At 35.9% G+C, this 12,165-nt stretch overlaps 1 protein-coding gene across 1 annotated transcript; it reads left to right on the top strand.

Annotated features, from left to right (window-relative positions):
• Nucleotides 1–931: 931 nt before the first annotated feature.
• On the top strand, nucleotides 932–11,723 carry LOC145666115 (uncharacterized). The gene is made up of 3 exons (XM_081733204.1): nucleotides 932–1,325; nucleotides 9,218–9,340; nucleotides 11,506–11,723. Exons 1-3 carry the CDS (start codon nucleotides 1,175–1,177, stop codon nucleotides 11,721–11,723), a joined length of 492 nt encoding a protein of 163 aa, XP_081589330.1. The 5' UTR covers nucleotides 932–1,174.
• The last annotated feature ends 442 nt before the right edge of the window (nucleotides 11,724–12,165 follow it).

Consider the following 12,165-nt stretch of genomic DNA (forward strand, 5'->3'; position numbering starts at 1 on the left):
TTAACGGGAGCAGGGTTTGAACTCATGACCCCATGCACCAGAGGTGAACACTACCACTGAGCAACCGCGGCTCCGCGTGCTCAATAAGGGTTAGCAGTATATTCGCAGTACTACTTTAACCCCATGCATATTGAAGTTTCTCTCCCCGGAGAGAAATCATCTGAAATTATCACTGACCGCAAATATTGTAGATTTTGATTGGAAACCGTAACTTTTCTAGAAATTTCAAATTCAATGACTAAATTTCTCCCATAGCTACAATTAAAATTTACTAGATTTTTATACTTATTGTATGAAACTATACCTCAAACCCTAATGTAGATCTAAGTTCTTCACAAGTTAATTTGTCTCCATGCTTGTTCTCGAGCAATTCTTCCCCTGTTTGAAAGAGATAATGTAATGCATTATTGCATTATATATAAGCAGAATTAGTGACAACGAGGACAATTTACAAAATCTACGCGGAAGAAACTTCTGGTGGTCGCTAAGAGAACTATTGATCCCATGTTCAGAGTTTGACCTTCTTTATCATGCTGACAGCCACGTACTCTAGCGGAAGCTTAAACAAGCTGAGTATTCGAACAGATTTTCTTTCCTGTTTCCCCAAAAGTTATATTTCAAATTACAACAGCAAATCTATATCGTGAATAATAATAATAATAATAATAATAATAATAATAATAATAATAATAATAATAATAATAATAATAATAATAATAATAATAATAATAATAATAATAATAATAATAGCCAGTGTAACTATTATATGTATCTTCTTTAATATTTGGGGCACGGGTAGCGCAGTGGTAGAGATTATTACTACAGCGTGGAGTCTCTGGTTCTATCCCCGACCAAATAACCCTAGTAGCAAGGTTGGTTGGCCCACCGTTGGGGATTGAGTGGGACTTGGTCAAAACAGTGGGTGATGGTCGGTACAAGCCTATAGCGGAGAAACGTACGTTGGCCCACCGTTGGTTAAATGTATGGTTGGCCAACCAACTATTCTCCCGACCTTCACGCAACTATACTCGAGTTGACTGTTTTCCCAACCAAGAAATACGTTACTTTAGCGTTGGCTAAATGACGGGGAATCGCTCTACGAAAAGCACTTTTTCCCACCACACGACCACTGATTTTTATCGTTGGGTAAAGGTCGCTAACTCCATCATACTTGATGTTGGTAGAGTGCGTTACTGTTCATGCGCAGTTCTTCGCCGCCATATTGTCGTTTAGAGTAATGACAGAAGTGTTGTGGTCATCGCTTGAGTTACAGAAGAAAGAGTGTGGTCAAACTGCTTTTCTAAAAAGATTTAGAAAAAGGAAAGGTAAGTAGAATATTTAATCGTTCTATATAAAATAATTTCCGTGCTTTTTTTTATGAAAACATGTGGTGAACAGGTTATGATTGTGCATGGAGTGCTAATGTAGAATGTGTTAACACTAATTAACATTGAAATGATTAATATCCATTTTAAGAAGGCAAAATTAGTTTACGTGAGCCAGTTACACTCTTCACTGGGTTACAGTACAGCAGATGTCTGCATGGAAATTAGAGTTAATAAATATTTCTGGGTTCAGTTTGGCCGATTACCTTTGGCTACAATGCATTGTTCCCGCGCATGCACATTTGGTTAGGTTAATTCTACTCTTCTACCCAAGAATGACATAATGCTTTGACTTTGTATAAGTTTATGCATTAGTAACGATTCTCCAGTCACTTGAAAAAGGGGAAATAGTGCCAAAATGTACTGAAAACAGCATGCAATAAACTTTGACATATGACCCTTGTACTTAGATTTTGGGTGAATTGCCAAAGTCCCAACCAATTTCAGAAACTTTGCCGAATAAATTGAACAATTAGTTTTGGTTTTCAGAGGAACAGTGTGTATCAGTTAGGAGATTTTTGTTTTTTATGTACTGAAATGGGCATTACTCGAGCACACGATTCTACCAAATTTTGACACGTTTCCTACATTTTCAAGTTATGTTAGGGCTTTGTATTTATTTTAGCAGAGCAGGCATTAAGTGAGGAGCTCAGGGTTTGCCCAAGTGGGCCCAGCCCGATAAAACCCACCGGGTTTTTTCGGGTTGGACCCACTTGAAAAAAACCCACCCGGGTTTTTGAGATTTTTGTTAATACTTTTATTGGTACAACTAAGGCGATCATATTGAAAGTGATTTTTATCAGATTTTGGACTTTCATTGGGCGAATTAGATGCTTTCACGTTAACGTACTCAACAGCATTCAACATAAGACCTTTATAAACTTTAGAATGCACTGAATGGATAGAAGAAAAAAACTTCTCTTAGCTTGAGATAATTATAGAACAAATTAAAGTGCAGATTATGCTTATAGCGTATTTGAGATAAAATATGCAATTTTATATTTTAGAAGATAATTTCCGTGAATAGTGTGCTCGCCAACTCTGCGACACCGAGGGACGTTATCCCTCACACAAATTACAATGCATAAAACACGAACTAACTTGTACTAGGTGGCCACTAAGAAACACGAATGCTGTCTGAGTCAGAGCAGGGAGGCGCGAGCGAAAGCGAGGGGGTGCGTCCGTATGGGGCAGGCGCGTAAGCGACGGAGGGTGTACGCATAAACGAGGATACTGGAGACGCACACTTTCACTCACTCAAAATTCATTTAAATATGCTGTGCACTGACAGTAATTTCTTACATTCACACTTCCATTCTTTCACAAAAGATGTTTCACATCGTATATAGCTATAAATTTTCTTTTTGGTAAAACATTCTGCTCGAGTGGAACCGCGAAATATATGCTAGGCCTGGTTGTTGGCTATTTATTGTATTTTTAAGTAGCACTGTATCTGTACGTGGAAGGAACTATGATATTTGGCGCAAAGGCACCCTTTTTTTGATTTAATGGCGGAAATACGCCTACTATTGTTTTTTTTTTTTAAACAACGAGTCTGCATTGTTCAAACTTCGCAAAGATATAGAGTACTGAACATAACAATTTTTGTTAAAAGTAGAAAGAGAAGAACAATGCAGACTTCAGGGATGTATTTCGGGTGTTCCTCCCTCCCCCCCCCCCATCTGCACCCAAGGTTGAAAACCTTGTGCATTTTACATAACTTGAGTCGAAATTTATGCATCTCATGCCGTAAACTAGTTCTGAACCGGCCGATTTTACACACACACACATATGTATCATTTTGTTGAATGTTGATATACTTTTTCCTCAATGCATATGAAAAAGTGTTTGGGATTGCAATCAGTTAAAGCTTGGGAATCAATTCGAAATTTAATCCCAATTAGGAAATTTGCTATGAAAATTCATAGCTAATTAACATTTAACTCTAATTCCCAATGTTTTTCTCAGGTCTCAAGATGTATTATCCAAAGCGAAAGAAATTATTAAATTAAAGATAACACTGTTTAAAAGAAAAAGTCAGTATTTTTCACCCTGCACCAAACTCCCGCGTGGTGCAGAGCATGTTTGCGGTCAGTAGATAAGCTGGACTGAACGGCTGAGAGGAGAAATTAAAATACCCAAACTGTAAGATCAGTATCATAATATCGGGTTTTGAAAGCAGGCATATAAATGAGTATATCCTAGAATTGTACATTCAAAATATGTTGCAATGAATGCATTTGAGGCTGGCAGAAGTAAACTCCTTCACCCATTAACTACTATATCTTTGAAAGCAGAAATGGTTGGTTGGTTTTGTACCATCTATGAAACTGAACTGGTGCAAACATTTATTAATAAATGAATAAAATTCTGAAAACAAAGTTCAGAAATTATTAGTAGTACTATTTTTAACTCTTGTGTACTACCATGGGGTCTTTTGGAACCCCAGATTTGTTTCTCATGTTACAGCTGTTAAACAAGTGAGATTACAGTTCATCTTTTCTTGCAGACTATCTCGAGTGTATGCTAAAGATGCATACTAAATATTTAAGTTGTTTCTTTGATGGTTCTGCGTAAAGAACATAATTTAGGTGGGATTCTAGAAGACCCCATGTAATTCCTGTGTAAAAGTGTTCTTGGTAGTACACAAGGGTTAACATTCTTAAACAAAAAATGCCGAAATTATGAGCATTCGAAATCGTAAAGTTGGAAAAAAAAAAAAAAAAAAGTTTAAAGTTATTTTCCTTCTATAGTTCTTTTTTTCTTTCTTTCTATTTCTTAAAAGTTACTATATATGCAATACAGGTTATACTTCATATGTCCCGCAGGTTTCACGGTTATTGCTAAGCATTTGGCGAACACTAAGGGACGTCTGGAACGCATAGAAGAAACCCAGTCACGCATACTGGAATACGTCCACGGAAATTTACGTTCACCGGGAATTTTGCAACCACTGGTATTACCCGACGGTCTGACTCTACCCTGTGAAACGGTATCGTCGGTTAAATCACTGGAAGAATGGGCACACAATGAAAATAATGCTACAAGTTTGGTAGGTTTTGAACTCACTGTAGTATTTTAGACCGTAATTTCCGTATTTTTATATTATACGGGGTGATACTTCCCATTAGGTATCTTGCATTTGTTCAATGACACGTGGCAAGTTGAAACTGAATAAACAAAGTGGGTCATAATTTCCTTTGTAGTTTCGAACATTGATAATGCAGCAACTATGATAGAAATAAACTTGTTCATACCAGCAATTGGCGTCTCTCCTAGTATGAATCTATATAACATGCCACATAAATTGTTCATATATTAAGCCGCTACAGAGCAGTCAACGACCTTAACGTGTCTGTTGGGGCGTGTGTGGTAGAAACATTCGGCATCTGTTTCTATGAAAGACTCAGTTTTTGTAATATTAATATTCACAACCGCGGAAGCAATTATGAATAACTTCGTTCCAGTATACATAACCTAATGAAGCCTATAGGGCATATTTATTTTATAGAGACTTGGATTTGCGTTCGTTGTATTTTGGGCTCAAGTTCGGCTCCGCCATCCTAACAGGGACTTTCAGGGTTTTCCCACCAGGAGAATTTTAAGACTATGCCTATAGAAAATTGTCATAACTTAAACATTTTCCCGCATCTTAAGCTGTTATGTAACGTGTGTTGTATCTAGATTATAAACAAAATGTTATACACAATGCAATGGAAATATCCCTGAAGTAGCATCCCTGCTTTCTTTGTTTTTGAATCATAAGAAAACAATTATATATTCAGTGTTGGCGAAATGATTAAAGAGAAATAAATTTTTCATTGTATATTTGCTACACATTTTAAGTATTTTTCATTGTAAATCTTGGGTACAAGAATTATAAAACGGTATGTCAATTTCAGTTAAAGGGGCATTCCACTTTCCGAAAATTATTCGTTATTTGCACAGTATGTTCTTTATGCTTCATTATGCTTTTAAAATTCGGTTCGTCATTATTTTCATGTTTGGAAATAATAGCATATTTTACTGTTTGCCTTATCCGGCTAGTTGTTACGGGATGTTTCATATTAAAAATGTTCTGTTTCGTGTTTTTTCGTGTGCAAATTGTATTGCTCTGTGCACTGGTACAAATATATTCTATCTAAACATCTCTAAGTAGTAGTATTTAAGAACCTGTAAAAGTCAGGAAATTTGATTTTGCCAAATGAGCTGGAACCCTTTCATCGATTACTTCTAGTTTTCTTCGTTTCTATGCTAGGCAAGGAAAAAAATGATATTTTTAGTGGCTATTCGTTAGTAACAACTAGTGTATTGGTAATATGTATAATTATAACTGCTTTTATTATATTTGCTTACAGCAAATAGCTTTGAGTACCTTGGGTAGTAAAAGTGTTGAGAAGTTAGTGAGACGAATGTTAGAAAAAGTATTCAGTAACGACGCAGCAAAGAAATTCAACTGGACTGGTAGAAAGGGTAAAGAAGCACTAAGAACCCTGAGAATAATGCAAATACTGAAAGGTATGCTTTGATTGGAAACTCCTGTCTAATATGCACTTTGTTTGAGGACAAATTTTGGACAGTCACCACTCCTATCAAGTACATTGAGCAAAATGCCACCTTCCCCTCCTTCCTCCCGCGATCTGAGGTTCATATGTGCGTTATTGTTGTGACTGAATCTTGTGTAGGTTCCATTCGTGGATAACAGACCTATAGGATTTACTTACTATTCATTGATGCTCGTTTCCTCTGATAATATGCGCGAAACACAACTTGTACGCTTTACAAATTCAGGGGTGAAAACGCAAAGGGGCATAACTTGAAAAAAAGTGCGTTTTTCTATTATGACTTCCACGTGTTCTATCAACTGTTAAAATGCAGTATCTCACTTCATTATAGTTCCGGCGATATAAAGATTTAAAAAGCAAATTTCCCGTAGAACTTTAAATCGCTCTCCTGTAAACTTGGGAAAAGGCAAGATGCCCCACTTCGAGATGACGGCTTAAATTTCGTTATAGCTTCCTCGTTGGCTTTTGTCACTGCTTAGATTTTCTAATATTTGACCTGTCGGTATCTTGGGCAAGAACTAAATGAATGATCTTTCATTTATCTGGCTTATCACTCAGTTGTTGCTACTAGTATTTACCAAGACAGTTTCTGTGCGGTCATGCAATGAGAGTGCCTAGCTGGATTACATGCAAAATAACGTAACATTACACAGCTACTTTCTAGCTTTCATAGTAAAACTTAATGAATCAAATTTGCTCGCAGGTGACATAAAATTTGTTTTCTACGCCATATTAGGACAAACTGGTCCCAAGCTAATTATTATAAAACCGTTTATTAAAAGTGTCGACAAAACGCACAGTGACTACCTTCAACATGGTCGTCATAAGGCGTTCGGTCCTCATGTTATTATTACCCCATCGTAAGGTATTGCCCGATTTCTCCAGCAATGTTGAAAATATGACATGTCCAGACTTTTCCCTCGGCCTGCATACATGTAGAATTTCTACAATTAACAATTTGAAAAAAAATAGTTAATTTTACTGTTATTACTATTATTATTTAGCTTTATAAGAATTTTTCTTTCCCCCAATACAGAGAATTTTGAATTTTCTTTTTATATTTTTTTATTTTTATTTATTTATTTATTTTATTTTATTTAAATGTCAAAAAATTTGAAATAAGTTGTAAACGATGTCCAAAATTCACATATCGTGAACTGTTGCTTCCAAATAGAAGTGAGATTACCAAATGTGAGTGTTTTAGTAAGTATAGTAGATTTGTTTAACAGACTCATTACCTTATCGGCATTATCCTTGTTCTCCATGCTGCAATAGATTATTGACAGTAAGTTGCATTACTACTTCGACTATGTCCTCTCTCTTCACTTTCTTTCTTTTCAAGTCTGTTCTAAAGATAAATGTTCTGTATTCAAGTTATTCGTTGCAGGTCAGAAAAAGAATCCTGAATAACGCACGTTAGTGTGAAAGCCTATGATATTTATTACATTTCTTTAAGTTTTACGTCCCACGGTTATGCCGGTTAGGCTAAAGGAGACGGTGATGATGAGAGATGAATGAAAATGGTGGAATGAAGACAGTGGGAGAAAACGGGAGAACCCCGAGAAAACCCACGCACACGGTGTTTGTCCACCACAAAGTTCACTTGGCGGAAGCAGGGTTTGATACCGAGACCCCAAACACCAGAGGTGAACGCTCTACCACTGAGCCACCGCGGCCCCTTATTACACTTCTATATCATTTTTTTTCAGCCAAAATGCTTCAAGGGAACTTTTAAGCATAGAGCGAAGTTTAACATTAGTCCCCATCATTCGACCATACAGCATTTTAATTCGCTATAGTGGTTCGATCCCAGCTTGCGCTGTGTGAACTTTGTGGTGGACAAACACCGTACTCATGGTTTCTTCGGGATTCGCCCGTTTCCTCCCACTTTTTTCATTCCACCATTTTATTCATTTCTCATCATCATCGTCTCCTTTTGCCTAACCGTCATAACCGTGGGACGTACAACTGAAAGATCTCATTTTCATTTAATTCGCTATACGTTACAGGGAATAGCCAATTTTCTCTCGAAAATAAATTACAGGTTTCTCAGATCCAATTTTGGTCCATTAATTTTAAATTACTCGGATGTTCCGTATAGCAACAGTTAACTTGGGTTCACGGTACCATCTCAACATTTAGTCCATGGTTGGGAAGAATATTATTGAAGTATGATTTTTTCCAAACTCTGTAAACAACTAATACTGCACTCACTGACATAGAACACTGTATCATTTTGTTATGCATGGACGAAGATTTTTTTTACTTTTTTTGGATTCGAATGAAACTGCAGACTAACCACTAAATCACATTTATTTGTTTATTGATTGAAGAGAACCTTACAAAATTAAAATATTAAGAAGGAATTTATTGAAGTAAGATTTTTTTAGCAGTCCTTCTAAAAACCAACTAACACTACACTCAGTGATATAAAACTCTCTCTCTCTCTCTCGGGTTCCCCCGTAGCCGTCGTTACGGTTACAGCGCTCGCCTTCAGTGCGCGTGGTCGCAGGTTCAAATTCACCTGGGAACCTAATGCCTCGGATAGCAACTCGAGTAGTCGTTCAGATCCCACCTTAAAATTTAGGTTCTGTCTCTATATAGCCTCGCTGCTGAAAAGGGACGCGAAACTCCCACCAAACAGACAAAACGCATTATGTCTTACGTTATTCATGGATGAAATCTTCCATCCATAAATAGCAAGAGAGAATGTGTTTATGTCAGTGACTGTAGTGTTGATTGTTGTTTGTAGGGACTGGAAAAATCTTACTTCAGTAATATCCTCCACAACCATGGATCAAACGTCGAGATGGTACAATCAATATAGGCTAGTTGGTATAGGAAATATCCGAGTGATTGCAAGCGTATGGACCGAAATCGGATCTGGTTACAAGGATCGGAACATTAACACGTCATTCGTGTTTGTGACCATTTAGTACTGTTTATAGGACAATGGCAGTAAAACTTTTACTTCCTACTTCGAAGGTCAGGATACCAATGTCGGTAATCATCCTGACTGAGTTTTTTGGCGGGTTTTCTCAGTCCCAAAGAGGCAAGTGATATTGCATCTGAATGGAAAGGGACGCCAGATCTCAGGTGTGACGACCTTCGACCCTAATGTTCACTTGGCTACGAAACATTAAAACTGAATTCTCTTCAGAATATTCCGAGTAATTTAACAGTGAACGATTGTACTTTTTAATTCATAAGTGTTCTATACATTGCGTTATACATGTTAATTACATTGAAACTTTGTAATCATTCCAGATGGCGTTCGGCGGGTAATACCATCAGCAACCGATGATCAAATAGAAATGCACATAAGGAATTGGTTTAAGTACTTCATCAACAGAGACGGTGGGCGGGAACGAAGACGACCATCCTCTGCGAGTGGGGAATCTGAAGAAACAACTAATACATTTTAAAAAAGGCAGAAAAAGAAGCATTTTTTCGGTAAGTTATTTCGATGTAAAGTAACTGTATTTAAGATGGATAGATTTAAGTTAATATTATTTAAGTCATAATTTTAGTGCGTTTAACATTAACCTGCCGCTAATTTCACCGTTTTTCTGTAATGTCTTCACAATAGATAAATGAATCGAAAATTATCACTTAACTCTGTATGAGCTTATTCCGTTAAAAAAAAAAATGAGGTGCCGTTCAAAAATTTTGTAGCTCCTGATCCGAAAACTAATTATCGGCCAAGATCGTTATCATTTTTTTTTTGAGGGGGGTTCATTCATCTTTTAATATGTTGTATAATATGTATAACAATAAATTTGTTTTGTTGTGATACCAAGTAGGATCTATTGCAATAACTGAAAAAAAAATCGGTAGGAATTGGTATGGGCAGCTGTAATGTTCGCTCGTCATAACTTTCATTATGTTAAACTTTCAAATATTTTTGCGTTTGAGGGTGGAAAATTCACAATTTGCATTCTCACAGTTGCATATACATTTACACATTATTTTCAAAAGTTTCTCACTGTTTTATTTTTCATTTTATTGAATTCAAAGAAATATTGAGAAATTCCATTAAAGTATCGTTTTTTTTTTGGTTTGTTTACTAAACTTTTAGGAGCGCTTATTTTTTTTCGAAATTTATAGAATCAATTTATTGCCATTTTTTTAAGAATTCTTAAGTTACAGCTGCTCGTTGTGCAGAAGGATGGCTAATCTTTCAGTGTTTTATATAAAGAAATATAACGTTAGTGTATAATATTATTTGAAGATGTATTATAAAGTCTCTTCACTAGCTCAAAAGGCAATTCCTTGGATAACTTACACTAGTCTACTATTATTAGCCTTTTGTATGGCTCTGTGTCTACTGTATAGTGTTACAAACGGAAAGTTCTTGATCTTTGGCAGCACACAGGTTGAGAATCACTGCCCCAAGTCTTTATTTAGTTTTTACGGGCATTCATCATCAGTACACCATTATGTTATTAAATGTCGCGGGTCAGGGAAAATAGGTGATCTTGCACCTGGAAATCAGGGAAAATGATAAAAGTAATTTGTAAGAACCCTGTGTTGGGTTAAATTCTTATTTTAAAATTCAGCCATTCATTACTTTTATAAACGTCATTTCTAGCGTATTGATTATAATACAATGTCACTAAAATGACGTTACATACTTGTTAATATTGTTGATAAATAATAACGCAGGCATGATTATGACGGGAATTTCCTGGTCTAAAAAATACACTAATAGAACCGCACAACTCTATACGCAAAGTACTATTTCGATTCCCGAATATACTTCGTATAGGAGTTGTAGATCTTGTCCTTTATAACCCCATTGCTGGAAATACGTGAAGGCCAAGTTAATTTATGTCTGTCCATACGTATTTTTTAAAATCAATCACAGAAACAGGTTGACTTTTTATTTTTTGTAAGAAAACGTTTTTTGCCAACCCTCGTTCGCAATACTTATTACAAGAGAAAAATGTTATTTAAAAAAGATTGAAATAAAAGAACTGCCAAATGAAGTTTTAAAAATATTTTTTCCACTTCATTATTTATTTCGATAGGTTTTAAGGTGTTAAGTGTATATGGTACAAGTCGGAAGGACAAAGGGCTCTGGTAGGGTCTGTTTTGAAAGTTTTATTCCAGTATTGATCTGAGGTGTACATGAAAATTTCTACCGAGTATTGACATTCGCGAAGCACAGAATTTGAAAATGCTAAACCAGTGGTAGAATGGACCTTTATTTGTTTACTTTAGAAAATCGCGAACTGCAAATGTATTTAAATTATATTTTATAAATTAAGTTCGGCTGTTTTCACTTTGTACATATGAAATATATATTACGCTGCATTGGAGGGGATTGTTTGTGCTAATAAGCTACTTAACTTTTATTTGCAGTTCTGGTTAAGATGAGAGGCCAGCTACTGAACCTACATCCAATTCTTCGATTTTAAAAGGACAGCTAAATAGTTGAAAAATTGAGGAAACAGTGGAAAAAGAAAACTTTGGAGATTCTGCGAGATCTAAGCGCCGCAAGATTCAAAAGGAGTATGAAGAAATTGTTAATGAATACAAATTTCTCTCTGCAGAAGTAATAGGACAAGAAATAAAGAAAACTAATAAACTAGATTCAGATAACAATGCGAATGAAACTTCGTGCAGAAATGATAATCAAGTTCTATGTGTCAGTGACCTCGACATTTCAGAGGTATCCAGTGAATATGATAATTCTAGTGATTTTGGAATGTGGAGTGATAGTTCACATGGTGAAGTTCCTGATTCTTTGGAAGTGAAGTTGGTGCAGTAGGCAAAGGAATATAACATAACTAATACAGCCACTACCAATCTGTTACATATTTTAAACCAATATTTCCCTTAACTTCCTTTAGACGCACGAACTCTATTACATACACCGTCTTGCTCCAATGTAGATACACGTGCAGGGGGTCTATTTAAATACTTTGGCGTAGAACATAATATTGTGAAGAAAAAGTCATCAGGTTTGATTCCATGTATTTATCCATTTGTAAATTCCAAGTTGTTGGTAGAAAATGAGGGAACATGTTTGGTAACTATTACAATTAATGTGGATGGTTTACCTTTACATTCGAATTCAACCAAATGTTTTTGGCCTTTAATGGGAATTGTGGATCAGGCAGTGATAAAACACTAGTTTTTCAAGTGGACATTATTATTAATTTTAAAAGTGAAAAATGTGTGACAGGACTCGAGATCAAACCCAGGTCCTT

This window comes from Thermobia domestica, chromosome 12 (assembly GCF_964235325.1).
Source record: "Thermobia domestica chromosome 12, izTheDome1.hap1.1, whole genome shotgun sequence".
Lineage (NCBI taxonomy): Eukaryota > Metazoa > Arthropoda > Insecta > Zygentoma > Lepismatidae > Thermobia > Thermobia domestica.

Excerpts from the sequence above, each read along its gene's own strand:
- LOC145666115 (XM_081733204.1), top strand. The coding sequence starts at position 1,175 with ATGTTGGTAGAGTGCGTTACTGTTCATGCGCAGTTCTTCGCCGCCATA. Across the intron at positions 1,326-9,217 it reads AAGATTTAGAAAAAGGAAAG|ATGGCGTTCGGCGGGTAATA; the intron begins GTAAGTAGAATA and ends TAATCATTCCAG. Across the intron at positions 9,341-11,505 it reads AAGACGACCATCCTCTGCGA|AAGTAATAGGACAAGAAATA; the intron begins GTGGGGAATCTG and ends TTCTCTCTGCAG.